Source organism: Dermacentor variabilis, chromosome 6, assembly GCF_050947875.1.
Source record: "Dermacentor variabilis isolate Ectoservices chromosome 6, ASM5094787v1, whole genome shotgun sequence".
NCBI classification, from domain to species: Eukaryota; Metazoa; Arthropoda; class Arachnida; order Ixodida; family Ixodidae; genus Dermacentor; species Dermacentor variabilis.
Window position 1 is genome coordinate 89,720,359 of NC_134573.1, and position 21,079 is coordinate 89,741,437.

Consider the following 21,079-nt stretch of genomic DNA (forward strand, 5'->3'; position numbering starts at 1 on the left):
AGAAGGAAAAAAAACACAATAGAATCGCTACATTATTGCCGCCCTGAGCTATCCTTGGTGGGTTCAGGCTTCTAGCCTGTAAGTGCACTAAAATAAATTAGCGCAAACAAGATATCAATAGCGGATCACGGCAGCCACATCCAGTTGGAATGAGATCTGGCTAAGCACGCGGGACACACATACACAAACAAACAAACACACACACACACACACACACACACACACACAAACATGCGCGCAGTTTGCTTTTTGACTACCCTTTGACTTTTTAGCCACGATGCATGAATTATGACAAACTATAGGAGCTCTGCCACAATGACCACCGCTATTCCGAAAATTTGGTTGTTATAATTCTCCGTGTTTGCAAACGCACCCTCCGCTACAACCCTCTCGCTCTGGAACAAGACGTCCCGCACTACCACCAGGGGGGATTGAAACTCCTGTACTCGAGGCACTGTGCAGTTGGGTGTCAGACGTCTTAATTACCACCGAATTATCGCGCAACACTCATGCTTCACAACTTGTTCGGTGTTTCGTGCATCCCTTAGCTGCCGAGTGGCATCGCAAACAGACTTTTAGGAGTGAGAGATATTTGAATAAGTGACAGGAAGTTAAGCGTGTAAAAAAAGAAAGAATAAGAAAGGTCGTCGTAGAAACACAGCGCAAATTGCAATACCTTGTAATGGAAGACGAATACGCCAATGGCGAGGGCGTAAAAATCGGCTGAAAGGATGGAGAGGTTCGCGGCAGTGGCGCTCGACAGCCGAATGACCACCGGCATCAGCAGGTACAGCAGGAACAGGCACCCAGAAAAGCCCAGTAGCATGGACACTGCGCGGATAAGGTCGGGCAACGTTGCACGGTTTATGTGTCTCGCGTCTCCGTACGAGCGACAACGCTATGCGGGACTCTTCTGCGGTGGCCACTCCAAAACGCACCGGTACCCGTGCCTGTACGCAGTTAAGAGCTCAACTACTGAATGACTGATATGAACAAAGGATAATTTGTCGTCACGATATTTTCAATCGCATTAAAACGAGGCAAGTGAATGAATAACTGCATGAGGTCGCGTGTTAAATTCGCTACTGTGGCGGCCCTGTACCGACGAAGGGGAAATGCGAAGGAGCTAATTAATGCACCGTTTCTTTGGCACACTTCGAAGAACCGCAGGTAGTCACAATAAATCCGGAGTCATTCACTGCTGCGTCTCTCATAGGCTACTGTACATTGTCCTATAAGTTAATTTACCGAGGCACTACCCTAACGAACTTGCTTCTTGCAACCAGCGGCAAGCCATTGCCTTTCTGCACTTCCCGAAATGAGATTTAAGCAACCCTTGGCAGGGTTTCTTTTAGATAACTTGTTGCCTCACATGTTGTTCATAAACAGGCGCTAACATGATGCTAAATACATCTTCTCTCTTTAGCGTAAGATAGTTCAAAATGAAATTGATGGATTTCTTAAGAGACAGCTTTAGCTCGGGCCGAACTCCGACGCGGCCTCTTCAAATACAAGTAAAACACAAAACCGTTTTTCTGAGGTAAGCTCTGCACCAATTTTAATGAAAGTTGTTGCATTTGAGAGACAAACTTAAATACTAGTGACTGTTGCAAGCGGAATTTCGAGTTAGGGCCCGAGTTTTTTTTCTTATGATTTTTAAAAATACGAAAGTTCGAGAAGTATAGAAGCACGAAATTTACAAGAAATAATAACTCTGCATCAAGAAAAGGTATCCTGGTTCTGTAGACTGTATTACCTAGATTGTTGAAAGCGGACCAAATCAATATGACATCTTATATCTTACGTGAATTTTGTAACGTTGTGTACAAAGGTTCGGCAAAAGCTGTATTTCCATATTGCTGAATGTCTTGAAATTCATGTGTAACATATCAATTTTGTCCACTTTAGATGCTCTATTAGATGCATTTCACATAATTGTGATATACGTTTTCGTTGCTGAGTAACAGAGTTCAAAACTTGATGGTTTCGTTTTCTGAAAATTTTCGATTTTTGCCAATTCTTAATAAAAAATTGACGATCTAACTCAAAAATTCAAAACCAACAGTCACTAGATTTTAAATTTGTCTTTTAAATGCAACAAACCTCGTCAAATTTGGTGCAGTGGTTGCCGAGAAAAACGAATTCTCCTTTTACATGTATTTAGATAGGAGCACTTGAGCTAAAGCTTCCTCTTAAACAATTTATCGGCATATTTCTTGGATATGTCCTACCGCGCGTCCTCAGAAGGCGCTTTAACCTACACAGGCAACCTTTGGCACATAATCATGTTTCATTGCCTTCCATTACTCCTAGGGCCAATCAGGCGTTACCTTATCAAGTTTGGTTATACAACTGTGCTTGTAATTTCATTTCTCTTTTCACGCCTGCATGCCTGTTAACCAGTGAAAAAGCTTGTGACAACCAGTTGTAAACTCAGCTACGTATCGAGTTCCCACGGCCAGGAATACTGACTCAAGCGTGAACGTGGCCGGCCAGCATTTGACTATTTTCGAACACAATGCAAGCTGACAACAAAACCCCAGCCTGTGTTAAAGGGGCCCCGGTTTCAGACTAATGCAATGCAGTAACCTCGACTAACATATAACCTCGCCCTTGAGGTTCCCTGAACAATGGAGCATGTACAAGTCTAACGTGCCAGTCTAACGTGAACTTTCCATTCTAACTGCGTGAAGGCACGGCCATTGAGTTTCCTACAATAATTACTACAGGCAACTCTGGCGCCGCAATCATTCAGCCACCATGGGAATGGTGGGAAGGTCATGGATTTGCCTCATTTCATGCTTGTGCATCCAAACGTTCGTACGGCTTTGTACATTACGCTTTATATGCCTTCATTGTCGTAAATTTCAGAGCAATCAAGCTATACTTTTAGAGGTCCAGAAGGCACTGTGAACATGCGCAATCGCTACTAATTCTAACGGTCCAGCTTGTCGAGGTGGCGAAATCGAAACGCGATAAGCATCTCAAGGCACTGGCTTGCCAGCGATAGATTCGTAAGGGCGTTTTATGCCGCTTGTCAATGCGTGCGTCCATGGCTCAATAGTTTCAATGTCGGGCTTGTATACTAGAGGTTCTGTATTTGAGTTTTGACGTGGGACAATTGTAATAATGCTTCTTTAGTTATTTATTACGCATTACACTGTTGAAAATGACGAGTTTACGAAGTCATAACGCGGTTTGAAGTCAAACGGACGAAGTTTAGGCAAATCCATGTCCTTCCCGTGGCATAATTCACATGCTGGGTCAACCGTCCTCATTGAAGCTCTCGTAGATACTAGAGCCAGAGTTCCCTAAAGTAATTATTGCATGAAACTCTACGGGCACGGCCACACTAGCCGAAAATGGCACGCGAAATGCCTATCGCGGCAAAACGCGCCCTCATAGGCATGGTCACACATGCGGACGTCTTTGCCGCCACGGCAAAGCACGCGACAGATTCGCTCCCAGCTGGAGCCACTATAGCAGTTATCAACCACGTCGGGAAAGGCTGGTAGTTTCTCGCAGAATTTGCTCACGCGAATGAACCATCCGCTCCCCGTTGGTCTCCCCTTTTGGCTGCGACAGGCATGCCACAAAACTAGCCCCTAGACAAATTTTCTTCGCGACACTAAAGATGCTGCCGCTCGCCAGCATTCGCGTGCGCTTTCTGACACCTGTGACAAGCCACGCACATTTATACTCTGACGCGGCCGTGTCGTGACAGGCACGTGATAATTGATCACGGCTAGTCATAGCACCCTGTTATTCAGAGAAAATGTCACATTTATCCCGATCGAGTCGCAGTGATGTCCCGTCTACAATGCACTCACCTTCTTGCCAATCATCCCATCTAATTTCGCCCACTTGTTCCTTTTCCAGTAAGGCTCTGTGGAGGCAGAGGAAGAAACAAAAAAGATGTTCCATCATCCAAGCAAAACTGGTCATGCGCGTTTAAACATAGGTTCGGCAGAGTTCCATAATATGCAATGGCGCCATTTGCCCCCTGAATCTCAACCGAGAAGACGGCTTACGAACAATTCCCTATTAGCTCGGACTAACGAGAACAAATTATAACACAAGCGGACACCTAACACAACGTATCTTCTTATCTCGCACATTTGAGGCCGAACCACCGGTATAGATGTGTATTCGGTCCCCGTATGTCTCATTGATTAATGGCAGCGTCATCTGTTTCAGAGCTATTTTTGGGTGACTGGCTTCTTCTTTACACCCGGAATACTTAAGCGCACCTGAGGCTGTTGGAGACACCACAAGGGCAATGAAGGCCTTGCTGCTGGTATGTATCATAACGGAAGCTAATCGGTATCGGTAATTATACCGTCAGAAAGCGTTGCACGAGGTCTCTGCGATGGCAAGAACGCCAACTGATGATCGAGGATGCGAAAAAGATGAATTCTGAATAAAGATACGAACTCATTTATTGTCTTGATGGCTGGTCATTATTCGACTCGCAACTGCAAACACATTCTTTGATAATGTTAGATTGATGCACGCACGCCGCTGGGTGGCTGGTTGGGCCGGATCGGTGCGGCATCACAAGCGCTATGTCTCCAACACGAAACAACTAAGCCACTCCCTTTTCACCCACATTGAAATCACCGACAGCGAACACAGGGGTACTGTCATCGCAACTAACCCACGCCAAGTGAGTATCCATGAACCCTACGGCGCTATGATCCATTGCATTTTTTGCTTGCTTAGGGGGGTATGACCCATTGATCATGACAGTTTTCAACATGCTGTTCTGTATGTTGTATGCGTGATTAGAACGAATGTAAGCACTGTTCGCTTCACGTGGCTGCGTGCTTGTAGCATCTGCCTTACGGGGCTGTGAGCCATTACATTTTCTGCTTGCTTACGGGGTTATGATCCCTTTATTATGATAGTTTTTGTTCACGGACAGCAAGGATGCACGGAACCCTTGCCATATAGAGCTTCGGTGTAAAAAATGCTGGCTGTCTCGTAATCGAGAGTAGATGTAAGTATGAAATGGCTACCGGCAAAGACATTGGTTCAGATGATACAAGCCACAATCTTAAAGTGGGTGTAGTGCATGTTCGCAATGGCACACCCCCAAGGCACACTGGTCCATATAAACGCAATAGTTTCCTGTCAGAGACAGAACCTCATTGCAAGTCTCGTCTCAGTCAACCAGCCATCCGCGATGCGCCGGACGCTACCGGCACGCCGGACACGCCGCGGACCTCACGGACCACTGGCGTTTGAAAAGAGCCCAGGAAACTCTCAGATGTCTCAGATGTCCCATGTGTCAGATGACAATGAAGTGCCCTGTATCTGCCTTTCGAACGCCGCTGTCGGAAATAATAAATAGAACTTCAGCGTACTAGAAGCTAAAGCTTGAGTTATACTGTGAGCAAACATTTGCAAGAACTCGGAAGCAATATTTTTTGTAACTTGTTTGGGAAGTAGCCAGACTATGTAATGCCATCTTGACTGGTTGTCCGAATGATCTCGTTTCGTTCTCGCAATTTGCCCGGATGTTCTCATTTAAGAGCCCGGATAACGGTGCCGGCTTTTGGCTCAAGGTCGCTTGAAGGTAGCCGGCAACGGGCGCTAAAAGCGTTTCATGCTTAAACATGTGGGGGACATATGTGCGCCCTAATTCATAATTAACGATGAGCGCAGCAGCTGCGACACAGCGACGCATGAGACACACAAACAAGGCACAGCCTTTGTGCTCGCTGGTGTCTTTTTACCAGTGTCTGGTAAGAATACACCCGTACAGAAGCCTAAGCATTTACCCTGTCTTAGGCGCGGTCAAACAGGACACACACAAATCTGTGTCAGAAAAATCGAACGGCTGTAGCTCGCTCCAGTAACAGGTCCTCTGAATCAGTCTCCATGTAGAAGATATACATCAGGGGCTGCCAACTTACCGTTGATTCACACACGTCAGTATTTCTAATGACTTAACCACTACGCCGGCCCTGCGGCGATGGCACATTTCATTGCTGAAGAAGAAGTCGCCTGTTCGACTCCCAGCCGCATTGTTCACATTCTGATTGGGGAGGATTGCATGCAAAACTACTCGCGTTCTTGGATTCGTGTGCAAGTTAAAGAACCCCGGTTGATCAAAAACGTACCCGCAGCACTACACTACTGCGGCTCTCGTAGCCCCAGTGTTGCTGTGGTGTCAACAAGCCCAATGATCAATCAATAAATCGCCAAGAAGCTTCCTGGCTTCTTCACAAGGGCATAAGGCTGTATAGGTTCTGGCGTGAATGCAACTCCGTTTGTTTGCTTCTACGATCTCTTACCGACAACGGAGACGCCCGGCATCGCTTTGTAGCGTGCCACCATTAAGTCACGGTCGCGCTTCTCGACTCGTGGCCGGCCGGTAACCGCTGCCCCTCGCGACGTCCCAATCGGCGGCGGACCGCTCGCTAATGACCGTGCGTAGTCGCATTGACGGTTCGGAAGCGGACGTGAAGGCCAGCTCACGTTCGGCAGGCCGAGCACGCTCGGGCAGGCAGCCGCGCTAACGACAGTCCCACCGCGGTAGCAGCGAGAGAGGCGACACGCAACCGCGGTAATGACCACAGGGCTTTCCTAATTAGCATCCAACGGTTCAGCCGCCGCCCCGGTCGGAACGCTGCCGCCCGACCCTTCCCGATTCTCTAAAAAAGGAAGCCAAAAATCCCAAATGAGGAACAGCGGGGCCGCATTTGTTCGAAACGCGGCGCACGTAACCGGACGTCGAACCTCCTCTTGCTCTCTGCCTCTTTCGATCCGCAATGACGGCCTCGTTCCTAGCGTCGATGTCCGTCCTTATCTCCCGTGCGAACAGTGAGTTGACTAGACTTTAATAAAACATCGCGTAGGTCTCATTTGCTCATATTACGTTATGAGTTTTACTGGACGGTTTAAGTTGCGCAGTTCAGGTTACACGTACACAGGGAAACTGACAAATAAAGACGGAACGAACACTGATATTCCGCACACACCTTCCGCTATTGTAGTGCGAAGCTGCCAAGACTCCTATATAAAGATAAAGACGGCGAAGGCTGCTCGGGCAGCAGCTCCACCCTATGGTCAGCCGGTTTCCTTAGTTACTCGCTTCTGGCTATGGAACATATTCCTACCGCTGTAATCTGAGGAACACTAATATGTGTGTGCTAAGTAGATTGGCGAAGCAAGTATGCAAATATCGCAAAGTGGGGCACAAACAGACACACAGATTAGACTGCTTCGATCAGACACGCCCTCGACATTGTGGCTTTCTGTTATGATAATGTTCTTGGTACTGGACGACCGGAAATGAGGCAGTCAAAACTGAAAGTCAAACGAGGCACTCACACGAAGACGTACAGTCCAAAGCCATAGCAGTACTCAACGTCCACTTATTGAATGTGCGAAACGAATTCTCTCGGTTTAAGTTTTTTTTTTTTCAAGTCTTAGCCTACGATGATAATCGGCTGCTCGTCACTCACAAAAGTGATGGTAACAGTGATTCTGTAAAAAGAAGTGGAAGGGACACCGTAAAAAGTAACTGTCACTGTAAATGCAAAGAAAACCGGATCAGCTCCTTTCTGGCCCTTACCTTCGCAACACGTTCTCTCAACCGAATTTACATGCCCTCAGTGACAGCTGTTGTCAAGCACTCCGGCATCAAAGCCGTTTTTCATTTGTAGCAGCAGTACTTGACTTTGGCTGGTTGCATGGTCTTTCAGGAATTGTCGAAGCACAAGGAAAACACACGCAGTGCAAAATGAGCGCTGCACTGTTGGACGAGTGTCTTTCTCTCAGTTCTATTGCGCTTTCAATTTTGTTTCCTGTCCACTTTGTAGACGGTAAGAGCGACGTGGGAAATCACCTACTCATGTTCTTCCATCGGACCACCCCACCCAGGCGCAGAGCTTGAAAAGTAGTGCCGCAAAGGTACAGGTATGAAAACACATTCGTTGCTTGAAAGAGGGAAACGGATTGTCCTCCACACGATCGAAGCAGGATGCTGCCAAGGAAACCCCCCACGGGTTTCTCAGAAATAAAAATTTTGCAGTCGAAGGAAACCGGCAGCACACTCACAGCTGTATGCCGTTTATGACGCTCCCGAAGAGCCCCAGCGCGCCCAGAAACTCGACAGTGCCGCACAGCTTGACGGACGCCTCCTGCGCCACGTTGGAAATGCCGTAGAGTGCGGCACCTCCGAGGCAGAGCATGTCGCCGAGCAGCCGATTGGGCGTCGCCGACACCTGACCCGCCGAGTGGGACGCCTCGTGCGCGTCCGCCCACACCAGGCAGCCGACGCCTAGGAGCGCCACGCTGACGCCCAGCACGTGCACCGGGTGGTAGCGCACCTTCAGGGCGAGCCACGACAGCGCCAGCACCACCGGAATCGTGAAGCAGTCCAGCAGCTGGGTTTTTTGAGCGTGCGATGATGGCCATGCGGGGAAGACACGCCAGTTAAGTTTCCCTGGCTACCACGCCCCTGATATATGGTAGACGTCAACAACACAGAACATTTAACACCCTGAGTTGGTTTATGACATCTTAGAGAAACAGTGTCTCACACTGACGTTTACCGTCACAGTACACAAATCTGTACGTGAAGTCCGACAACCTCCGCCAAACTTACGGTGAATAATACTAGGCCTGCTGTGTGTTGGTATTCTAAATCGGAAAACATTTTAAGCGCCAGCGGACAAGCATAGAAGAAAGACGACAACACAATCCGTTAGCTTCAGCAAATTTATTCCCAGCAAAAATAAGAACATCTTTATACACCGTGCACAGTAGCGCCACACCTGATAAATATGTGAGATTGAGCTTACCAAAAAGGCCGTTTCTTTATCTAGGAGTTCCACAGAGAGAGTGCTTATGCAGCTTTGATCACTCTGATTGATAGTGCGTGCCTCCATAATTCCGCGTACATCTTTATCACTGTGCCTGGACAGAAGCACACAATCAACAAACCTCATCAGCAACTTTGTGTTGTGAACATCTTCCTTCTGTCCTCGTCCACTGGCGCTAGAGAAATGTGCTCCGATTCCTTACAGCCCATGCATATAGCGCGCACTTTACATCGGTAAGGTTCGAACAAATTCTTAGATTTCGGTACCCGCAATTGGAAAGCTGCTTTGGTGATCTGTAGATCTGATTCACCAAATTAGCCCTTTAGTTTAACTGCCAGTCCCTTTGCCAGCAGCGGAGAGCAGCGAATCATGTCTGGTTGATCTCCATTCCGTCTCTATTATTGCTTTCCCGTTATATTTCTCTCTGCTGGACAGTAAAACGACTATTGCCACACATACCTACTCTATTTCCATACGCTGTTGGTATAATGGAAACTGAACCATGAAACTGGCTAAATTTTTTTTTGCAATTTCCTATCCTAATGATGTGATTCACCGTTGTTTTGTATTGGCGTTGCTCCTTAGAGGGCGGCATCGCCTTCCCACGAACATCAATATACGCTCATGTTGACCTGACACAATTTTATAAATTTCTCTTGATCACATCTGGTACACATCTGTCATCGCACCTGCAATGCCGCTACTCGCAGTGTATTGCTGATGCTTGCACCTAAGATCACATCTTTTACGGATTGAATCGCGTGTTGCTATAAGAAGCTGAGTAGCCACTAGTGCTACATATATGCACAAGGCAAGTTTAGAAATTTTAGAGGACAAGCCGCTGACCTTTCTCAACAGTGAAATAAAGGCACACCTGCGGCATAAGAGGGGAACGTTGATATTCGCGTTTTTTTTTCAACTAGATAATGTCGAGAAAACAAAGGCCCAAACAGAAATGTGTCCGGGCGGCGACTACAGCTGTCGCACTTGAGATTGGTCGTGCGACAACGAATAAATGCGCCGACAGTTTGCTACGTGTGCTTTCCCCTCGGGGAGCGACGCACCTGTACGCTGGTGAGCGTGGTGTACTGGTAGGCCTTGACCAGCAGGAAGTTCGCCTCGACGTCCACCAAAGCAAGCAGGAAGTAGCGTCCACCGCGGGCTCTTAGCACGGGTATGAGGCCCGCGTCGCCGCCCCGGCACGCCAGCCACGTGGTGAACACCGCGCACAGCAGCACGTAGTTGACGAAACTCTGCGCTGGAGGCCAAAGAACCGTCGGCGTTGCGAAAACAACGGACTGAATCTCCTGGCAATACGACACTCATAATCACAGTAGTTGTTTCCATGTACCGTTTATTCCAAGTTTCCTTTTCACAGATAGTTTTGGCAGTGCCAAGTTACCGTACGGTAAGTGCGGTAATACCGTACACAGCAAGTGTGTGTATGTGGCATTACCACAGGGCGCACGAAGTGTTTCGTGTGCCCTGTACCAAACTTTCTTTGTTCGCATCTTCTAGCGCAAGAACCATTTCGTAATAAATGAAGTCATAAGGACGCCTGAAGCCACAAGCCCGAAGATCAGACAAATCCATGCGCTAACAATCATTCCCATGGTGGCTGAACAATCGCAGCGCCAGAGTTCCCTCTAGTAATTATTGTAGGAAGCTCTATCATGGACACAATAATGAAACGGAACAAATAATATTCGACATTACTCCTATCTTTCAAGTCATGCTGCTCTCTTCGTAGACATACCCTCACCATTCTAGCTCCAATAAACAATAAACACAAACTACGTCCTCGTGCCACCACTACACAGACGGTTCAGTGTGCCTTCGCAAGAGCTACTGTTTGCACATCGGCCTAGCTTAGGAAAGCTGTAGGGCATATTGCATAACATTAAAGTTATGATCGGTGCTGTGCATAAACACCTCAGGAAAGAACACGTTGCATAAAATGAAAACATTACGCAGAGCATTTAGTAGAATGAAATTTAAACACCAGCTTCACGATAGCTTCTATTCCAACATGTGCGTTCTATCTGCATAACGTGCCTGGGTGAGTGCGCGAATGAAAAGCGACGTGAAAAAGACTTTCGTTATACAGAAAAACTTGGATTCTACGGTCGAGATGGACGACTTACGTTGTCACTCCAGGATCATTTGCCCAGGCGCACCGCCGTTCACCACAACAAGTGAAAGTCTAACCGGGAGCTGAAAGATTTGCTAATTCGGGCAGCTATCTTCAATAGGCATCCTGTGCTTTCGTCTGCTGGCCTTAGAGCTTGCAAGTGAAGGTTCGCTTTCATTTCACCGTGGTAACGCGAAAGAGGAGGAATGAAGAGCCAGAAAATTCATAGCCCGCCAGTAGCTGTCCATCGTGAAAACGCATAGAAACCTAAAGCCTCTATAATGAGAGCTTCATTGAAGCTCAGCTTGGCTTTCTCTCTAATTACGTCTAGGAAACGATCGATTGAACCACCTTACTACCCTTAACCCTTGATTTCTCCGGAAGCCTCCACCCTCTCTCCGCCTTTTTCCCATGGCTGGTTGATTGGCTTTGCGACTCCAACTGATGCACTCCTAGAGAGCAAGATTTTGATCATCATGCTTCAGGAAAGTTTTTCGATACGCTATACTTCGTGTAAGGCGAACACTTGCAACCTCTTAAACTGTATAAACCGCTGGCGAATGACAGAATGGAATCCCCTTGCGGCTGAGCTTATTCCAACCCTGAGTACGTCTAAATGTACTAAGACCACGCTCTCACTTTGGCTAGACCACAATGTGCATCCGAAAACATCGCGACTCAGGTCCGCCACAAGCTGATCTGAAAAACGGCACAGTTGAAAGCGTGTCTGTCTTTCGTTCCTCGGCGGCCAAAGTCCAAATATAATGGCCGCTGGATGACAATTCTGAAAGACGTTAAGGGCCTCCAAATGAATGAAAAATCTATGATGGTTATATAGCACAATGTCCAATCTTTGCCGTAACATGCGGAATCAGAACTTTGTAGTTATTTTTATTTCCATCTCCTATGATCTCGTTAGGACACATTTTTCATGCTTCCAAAGTTTTGGGAAGGAAAGATATTTACTTTCATTACCTTTTTTTCATGAGTTATTGAACAACCCGTAAATTTTACGTCTCCTTTGCCTGGTCTTCTCGTCGTGCTTCGTGTGACGCGATGACAGCGCCAGCGCTGGATTTTTCCGACCTTTTTTCGCAACGGCCAAACTGTGCGCCCCCCCCCCTACCCCCGGGGCAAGATAGTGAATAAGCGTTGTTGTTCGCATCACAGCCAGCCCTCTCTTCTATTGTGCCCCGAGCTTTAAAGCTACCCAGCTGACAACACGACAAAAACAAGCCAACAGACAAAAAGGTATCAAAGATGAGGCAACCAAGTTTGTCTCTCACTTTCAATAAACTTTACTTTCAGGCCCCCACCTGAGAGGGTACTTGCACGATTTGGTAGAGCACTATCGCGCCAGCTATACCTCATTGCATTTTCTAACCTCGGGGCTCTTTTTCGCTGATCGGTTGCACACACGTAACCGTATGTTTTTCGCTGCAGCAACATTTTTTTTAATTGCTTGATACGCTTCTCTGCGGCCTCGTTCAGGTGGCGGTATTTAGCGATAATATATTAAGAGTTTCTAAATGCCACGCAATGTGAGAATCTGCGTTGATGCACAGCATTCGGATCCACAATGCACGCAAACAAATGTTCATTAAATGTTGATTACGTAGCTACCAGTCATGTGGTATCTGCGCAAGACATGGCAGAATGGCAAGCACCGATGTATTCGAGACGCGTTTATGAGACTGCACTCGAAGTACTACATGCTTGCTCCAATAAAACATCCCTTAATAATGTGTCGGCGCGTTTAGAGCATGAATATGGCAAGTTTATACTTGAAACACGCTGGTCGACCGTACCATGCTGGACCATGGCGCGTTGAGATGAGTGAATCTATGGAGACTGAATTCGGTCGCGTAGATCTTGTAACTGCGAAATAACTTTGTCAACTGATGATAAATGACGCTCTGTGCGTGCGGTGGGCCTCTGTCTGAATTTACGAGGTCTAGGGCTGGAGTTGCCTCTATGAACGCGCGGAATATTTGTTTGGTCGTTTCTGTACGTCGATGTCCTCAAAGCAGAAAGAGAACCCGTTTTTTCCCGTTCTCTTGTGAGCCGCGTTTGCACTTCACTTCACTTTTCGCAACGATCAATTAAATTATGGGGTTTTACTTGCCAAAACCACTTTCTCATTAAGAGGCACGCCGTAGTGGGGGACTCCGGAAATTCAGACCACCTGGGGTTCTTTAACGTGCATTTCAATCTAAGTACGAGGGTGATTTCGCATTTCGCCCCCATCGAAATGCGGCCGCCGTGGCCGGGATTCGATCCCGCGACCACGTGCTTAGCAGCCCAACACCATAGCCTCTAAGCAACCACGGCGGGTTTTCGCAACGATGCGACGGCGTATCGCATCAGTGCGATGATGCCTACGCAATTCAATCTCTTCGGCTGCCCGCGCTGGCTTATGCACCATTACAATAATTTTAAATGCTACATTTTTTTAGGTTCCCGTAGAGAAAACGAACTGCTCTTCCCGCGGTCTTGGAGGACGTGTTGTCACAGTCATTGGCTTTGTTGTGAACTGGGGCCCTATAATGTAAAATTATTGCAATATGTTTTTAATCCAATCTCCTGACGTCACATTTGCGCAACCGCCGACGCAAGCCTCGGGTGGTCACCCGCACGGTTGTCTGGACAGAACAATCAAACGCTTTACTCGTTCATAGGAGTTCACGTTTGCTTGCTTTAAAAACGAATGACATTGCCTACACTGAGCGGCTTGTCGTATGTAATTGGCCGACAAGAGGCGAGGAGCACGCTCAAGTGGAGAGGGATTCGATGGGGCAGAGCCTGTGCACTGAAAGTCGATAACCGGATGAAGAGGGTGGTGCCACCGTCTGCGATTGGTCCGCTTTCCCTGAAAGTTTGCGGTGGCATATCGAAAATCGTGGCGGAATGCAACGGAAGCTTAAGAATGACGCTAAAACGGATCCTCAGCAAAGAAGAGTTGGCAGAATCAGGTCGTAAGCGTGCCGAAAGTGCTCGAAAACGTTACACAGCCACGCAGAATGCTTTACTATACGCAAATAAACCCATGCTTTCCGGGTGGTGCCAGTAACCAGTGCTTGAGCGATCGGCGGCAGCCATCTTTTATTCCTTTCGGAACGGGGCAACCTTCGTCTATTCAGAAGAAAATTCAGTTTTGTTCGGCATATTAACGCATCTTTAATGCGTACACGTCACTTTGACGCGGCGAGTTTTCGCGCCTTTCTGACGTCGCGTGACAGGCAGGTGAAATGGGTTCAGCCCGAAAACTTTTGACCAATAGCCGGGGGCTAATGGCGAAAAGGCGTCGAATAAAAAAAACTGTTTTTCTTTTTTCGGTGAAATCATGCATAATCATGTGTGCACGTCATATCAGATGGGGAGGCATCGCTGTTTTCGTGACGTCGCGTGACATACAGGTGAAGTGGGGTAGGTCCAAAAAAGTTTTTGACCAATCGCGGAGGACTGATGGCAGAATCGGAATAGAAAAGTTTGGAATAGCTTTACGTTATAGCGCCCCTGAACCACGCATGAAGACGCGTCGCACTGAGCTTCGCTGCCGTATATGACCTTTCATTTTCCGTCGCTCCCCTTCTTCCGTGCGGACGGTGTGAATAGGATAAGCAAATGGCGCACGTGACGTACGCGAATACTGACCCTAGGGCGCTATAACGTAAAACTATTCCAAACTTTTCTATTCCGATTCTGCCATCAGTCCTCCGCGATTGGTCAAAAACTTTTTTGGACCTACCCCACTTCACCTGTATGTCACGCGACGTCACGAAAACAGCGATGCCTCCCCATCTGATATGACGTGCACACATGATTATGCATGATTTCACCGAAAAAAGAAAAACAGTTTTTTTTATTCGACGCCTTTTCGCCATTAGCCCCCGGCTATTGGTCAAAAGTTTTCGGGCTGAACCCATTTCACCTGCCTGTCACGCGACGTCAGAAAGCCGCGAAAACTCGCCGCGTCAAAGTGACGTGTACGCATTAAAGATGCGTTAATATGCCGAACAAAACTGAATTTTCTTCTGAATAGACGAAGGTTGCCCCGTTCCGAAAGGAATAAAAGATGGCTGCCGCCGATCGCTCAAGCACTGGTTACTGGCACCACCCGGAAAGCATGGGTTTATTTGCGTATAGTAAAGCATTCTGCGTGGCTGTGTGACGTTTTCGAGCACTTTCGGCACGCTTACGACCTGATTCTGCCAACTCTTCTTTGCTGAGGATCCGTCTTAGCGTCATTCTTAAGCTTCCGTTGCATTCCGCCACGATTTTCGACATGCCACCGCAAACTTTCAGGGAAAGCGGACCAATCGCAGACGGCGGCACCACCCTCTTCATCCGGTTATCGACTTTCAGTGCAGTGGCTCGGCCCCATCGAATCTCTCTTCACTTGAGCGTTCTCCTCGCCTCTTGTCAGCCAATTAGAAACGACAAGCCGCTCAGTGTAGGCAATGTTATTCGTTCTTCAAGCAACCAAAAGTGACCTCCTATGAACGAGGAGAGCGTTTGATTGATCTGTTCAGACAACTCTGCGGGTAGCCGCCCGGTGCTTGCGTTGGTGGTTACGCAAATTTGACGTCAAGAGATTGGAATAAAGACATATCGGAATAGTTTTACGTTATGGGGCCCCTAGTCAACTGTTTGTCAGGAAAAAAGGAGCAAGCTAGCCGTGACATCGCAGTTTTTAACAGCACCTACAAATACCTTAGTTCATTGTTTCCCGCTAAAGAAGGTGTAAAGTGGATTCTAGCAAGCTGTGACAATCTGCGCAGACACGAAAAAATACGCGAAAAATTCGTGACGTCACACTGACGCAGAGGTGCGGAATTATCGGCACGTAAGCCGCGAACGAGAAGCTTTCTCCCAATTTTTAGGGAGTAGTTGTGCAACCTTTTTCGCGACATAAATAAAAATTAAGTCCAGAAAGAGCAGCAATTCACTGATTTAAACGGATAGAACGTGACCCTTCGGTGTTACTGTAGCAAACCGAGCGCCGAGAAACATTGCAGTGCTCACCCGTGGGGATTTGTAGGTTGTGCTGCGACTGCAGGATTTGGCTGGTGACTCCCGTGCCACAGAGGAGGCCCGACAGAACTTGACCGAGCAGCAGCGCCTTCCACACCTCCCTGAAAAACGGAATAGACAAAAAAAAGGGCACGAGTTGTAGAGATGTGCGTCTCAGGGGACACGCTTAAATGCGCTAAAAGAATGACACAAATGTCAACCGAAGGACACAGTAGACGGGACGTGCAATCAGCCACCCGATGATGAACTGACAAAGTACAGGCTAAAGAAAAGAATGTTGGGCTCCAATCCACGCTGTGAAGGTCGTTGGCCAGCGAAGCTGTGGTATCATCTGATCCGATAGACCAATGTGACGACGCCTTCAACGATTGAGCAATGCACTACGTGAAATTATTGACAGCAAGACAACTAAATCCACTGTACTTAACTAAAAGGTTCGGTGTAGAGGGCGTCCTAACTGTGCGTTGCTTGCTTTGGCCAGAAACAGCTTCGTCCTGCCGAATCTGAGCGTGACGCCATTGTGCATACTGACGTTGCTGTTTTCGTCATCGCTCATCGTGTTCACGCTGCTCTTCTGGAGTCCTAACTATGCGTGGACTTTCCATACCACAACGCAACTGACATTTCCATACCATACCACAACGCGTATCACAACGCAATTGACATCACAGTTGCTAGGCGAGTTCTTTTACATTATATATATGTACGCAGTTGCCACTTCCCGGCAACTGCAGGTTATGCAACCGTACTCTTAACTGGAAAACGCATGCGCCGAATACTACTTCGCATTGTTCGAACGCGCCTTATCATCTATCGTGGGGTTTTGATACTTGACCGTGCTTTTCTTTATTCAAAAGAATACTGTGGTGTGTCTTGGAGGCGTAATTCCAATGGCGATAGGCACGTTTCTTTTCCGTCCATTGAATGGTTTTCAGTCAACTGTTCAGTCGACGCAGATGAATAAATCCCAGGATCCCAGTCACATAGAACATCGTTTCAAAATGCGACAGCATTCATCCCATGACGACCATCGAGGGTAATGCCAATAGAATTCGAACAATGTAGTGGCATACGGTATTCCTGAAATGACGTTTACTTAACAAGTGTAGTAGTAATTTTGTGACTTACGTTCCTTCGGCTATATGCCCCATACTCCGATTTCGTTGCCGCTTTACTGTTGCCCTCGCTTTCCAAGCTCACCCATGATTATGCCGATGTGACGCCGACTGTATGACGCCAACACAGTGACGATATATTTACGAGGAAGGAAATGTATTGATGGGATGACAAAGACGGTATAATGACAACGGCATGACGACAATGAGGCTCATAAATTCGTAAGTTATCACTATGACGTAACGACAAAATTATGACAACGACGACGACATAAAGACAATTAGCTGACGACGACTGTATGACGACGATGGCGTGAGCAAGACGGTATGACGACAATCGGGTGAATACGCTATAATGGCCACGATGGCCCGACCACGGCGGCATGACGTAGACGATACGACAACGGATGCATGATAGTATCTGTCCAACGACGACGCAATGACGACGATGTCCTGATAACGGCGGCATAATCACAATTGAACGATGACTGTATGCTTGCGATAGAATTACGAAGAAAGATCGCCGTCGATGGAACGACGAATGCCATGTGACGACGACGGCATGACGACAATAGGATGGCGTTACTGGAGTGATGACAACAATACGATGACAGCGTGGCGACGACGGTATGACGACGACAGCGTCGCGCCAATGGCGTGATGGCGGCGGCATGACAAGAGTCAGATGACAAAGGTGGTATGACAATTTGGACCAATGGGTCGGAGAGGAAGCCATGACCACGACAGCGTGAAGACAATCAGACCAAGATGCTGGAATGACGACTACTGAACGAGCACGACGGCATCACAACCGGGCGCAAATACCTCGCAACCCAAGCAAGTAGGCACCTTGAGACATTGGGTCGGCGTAAGAGAATAGGTAAGACAGACAGACAGACAGGCAGAGATAAATAGGCTCAAAACGGCCGAATTAGACAAATAATGCTGCTCTCATTAGGTCGACAAAGCTAATTGGCGTACCACAACGCGTGCCCTAGCCAGACTCTTCTCGCCGCCGGCGCACAGTGGGCATTGTAGGTGCAATCATTGATTTCCGATAAATGCATAATTTTCTGCTTCTTGTCTTTTGCATGCTTGTGCAGCGATTCACCAAGCACATTTAGGCTCACTAGCGACAGTTTGCGCATTTCAACTTACTTATGGCAAAAACAAAAAGACACACCGACCGAGGTGTAAAAATTATTGTTTAAACTCGATGTTCTAGCCTCTAAACGGAAGCTTTGTTCACAATCAGCCTGCTTACTTTCCCGACTACGGTACACGTGGCAAAATAAATATGTAATAGCACGAGTTGCGCGGTTAATGCAAGAGGCACCAAAAGGCGACGGTACATCAAACCGCATATGCGAATGTTACTGAAAAGACACAATATAAGCAGACAATATTCACGCGCTTCGACAACAAACCGCGAAAAAGAAATATCTTTAGAAAAACTAGCCCATCAAACACCGCATTTGCAACAGAAAACTTCTTGATAAAGCCTGTAGGCGTATCTCTACTGAAGTCTCTTTATTACGCCTGGAACACAATAGCGCAGCAGCTGAAAATCACAAATTGTGTAACTAATTGGAGAACATATATACCGCCGGTTCATGTATGCGTTACTAGACGAGGGACCGCATGGCGCCAGCTTTTCAAGTTCAGGCACACCTGTCATCTGGCACACTGTTTTGAATGCAGTGAAACGGCGCAAGCCTCACCTGCACATTTTTCGGTTCGTCTTTTCGCCATCTGACGTTCTTATAAACTAAATGAGCTTTCCTATCAAGTTACACCGCTTCATGAGACAATGCGCCACGCTCCCAGATTTTTGGAGGCCCCAAAACGTCGGGCATCCTAGCAGACACCAACGACGGTGCTGGAAATCGTTAAAAGTGCTCAAGCAACAAAGTGTTGAAAGGAAGCGACTCAAGATTTTGCCAGGCGTGTCATGCCACGAAAGATAAATGATTAATTTATTACGGTATTAAAAATGCAACAAATGCGTCGCCGGGTTCTCCGCTCCACAACTTTTGCTTTTTTGTTTGAACAAAAAAATAATTGTGTTCGCTGAATCTTTACAGCGATTACCTCTACATGCAATAAAAAACAATTACCAAAACACATAGTCTGAGATAATACTGAAAGCAAAAGCCTTCTATGAAACACAGGCAGCCATTTTAGGTAGAAAAAAAGACACAAAAAAATGTTTGCGTCATCATCATCATCATCATCATCAGCCTGGTTACGCCCACTGCAGGGCAAAGGCCTCTCCCATACTTCTCCAACAACCCCGGTCATGTACTAATTGTGGCCATGCCGTCCCTGCAAACTTCTTAATCTCATCCGCCCACCTAACTTTCTGCCGCCCCCTGCTACGCTTCCCTTCCCTTGGGATCCAGTCCGTAACCCTTAATGACCATCGGTTATCTTCCCTCCTCATTACATGTCCTGCCCATGCCCATTTCTTTTTCTTGATTTCAACTAAGATGTCATTAACTCGCGTTTGTTCCCTCACCCAATCTGCTCTTTTCTTATCCCTTAACTTTACACCTATCATTCTTCTTTCCATAGCTCGTTGTGTCGTCCTCAATTTGAGTAGAACCCTTTTCGTAAGCCTCCAGGTTTCTGCCCCGTAGGTGAGTACTGGTAAGACACAGCTATTATATACTTTTCTCTTGAGGGATAACGGCAACCTGCTGTTCATGATCTGGGAATGCCTGCCAAACGCACTCCAGCCCATTCTTATTCTTCTGATTATTTCCATCTCATGATCCGGATCCGCCGTCACTACCTGCCCTAAGTAGATGTATTCCCTTACGACTTCCAGTGCCTCGCTGCCTATTGTAAATTGCTGTTCTCTTCCGAGACTGTTAAGCATTACTTTAGTTTTCTGCATATTAATTTTTAGACCCACTCTTCTGCTTTGCCTCTCCAGGTCAGTGAGCATGCATTGCAATTGGTCCCCTGAGTTACTAAGCAAGGCAATATCATCAGCGAATCGCAAGTTACTAAGGTATTCTCCATTAACTTTTATCCCCGATTCCTCCCAATCCAGGTCTCTGAATACCTCCTGTAAACACGCTGTGAATAGCATTGGAGATATCGTATCTCCCTGCCTGACGCCTTTCTTTATTGGGATTTTGTTGCTTGCTTTATGGAGGACTACGGTGGCTGTGGAGCCGCTATAGATATCTTCCAGTATATTTACATATGGCTCATCTACACCCTGATTCCGTAATGCCTCCATGACTGCTGAGGTTTCGACTGAATCTAACGCTTTCTCGTAATCAATGAAAGCTATATATAACGGTTGCTTATATTCTGCACATTTCTCTATCACTTGATTGATAGTGTGAATGTGGTCTATTGTTGAGTAGCCTTTACGGAATCCTGCCTGGTCCTTTGGTTGACAGAAGTCTAAGGTGTTCCTGATTCTATTTGCAATTACCTTAGTAAATACTTTGTAGGCAACAGACAGTAAGCTGATCGGTCTATAATTTTTCAAGTCTTTGGCGTCCCCTTTCTTATGGATTAGGATTATGTTAGCGTTCTTCCAAGATTCCGGTACGCTCGAGGTCATGAGGCATTGCGTATACAGGGTGGCCAGTTTCTCTAGAACAATCTGTCCACCATCATTCAACAAATCTGCTGTTACCTGATCCTCCCCAGCTGCCTTCCCCCTTTGCATATCTCCTAAGGCTTTCTTTACTTCTTCCGGCGTTACCTTCGGGATTTCGAATTCCTCTAGACTATTTTCTCTTCCATTATCGTCGTGGGTGCCACTGGTACTGTATAACTCTCTATAGAACTCCTCAGCCACTTGAACTATCTCATCCATATTAGTAATGATATTGCCGGCTTTGTCTCTTAACGCATACATCTGATTCTTGCCAATTCCTAGTTTCTTCTTCACTGTTTTCACTGTTTGCGTACTGGTTCGCAATACTACACATTTTTTTTTC

General features: G+C 47.0%; 1 protein-coding gene across 1 annotated transcript in view; it reads right to left on the bottom strand.

Annotated features, from left to right (window-relative positions):
• The window catches only part of LOC142584923 (solute carrier family 35 member F2-like), a 129,255-nt gene that overhangs the window by 7,605 nt on the left and 100,571 nt on the right, over positions 1–21,079 (bottom strand). Inside the window, exons 2-6 of the mRNA XM_075695271.1 lie at positions 15,991–16,100; positions 9,899–10,092; positions 8,068–8,396; positions 3,831–3,886; positions 677–831 (exon numbers count right to left, since the gene is read on the bottom strand). Of these exons, the coding sequence (XP_075551386.1) occupies positions 677–831; positions 3,831–3,886; positions 8,068–8,396; positions 9,899–10,092; positions 15,991–16,100 (844 nt within the window). The remainder of the gene's footprint in view (positions 1–676; positions 832–3,830; positions 3,887–8,067; positions 8,397–9,898; positions 10,093–15,990; positions 16,101–21,079) is intronic.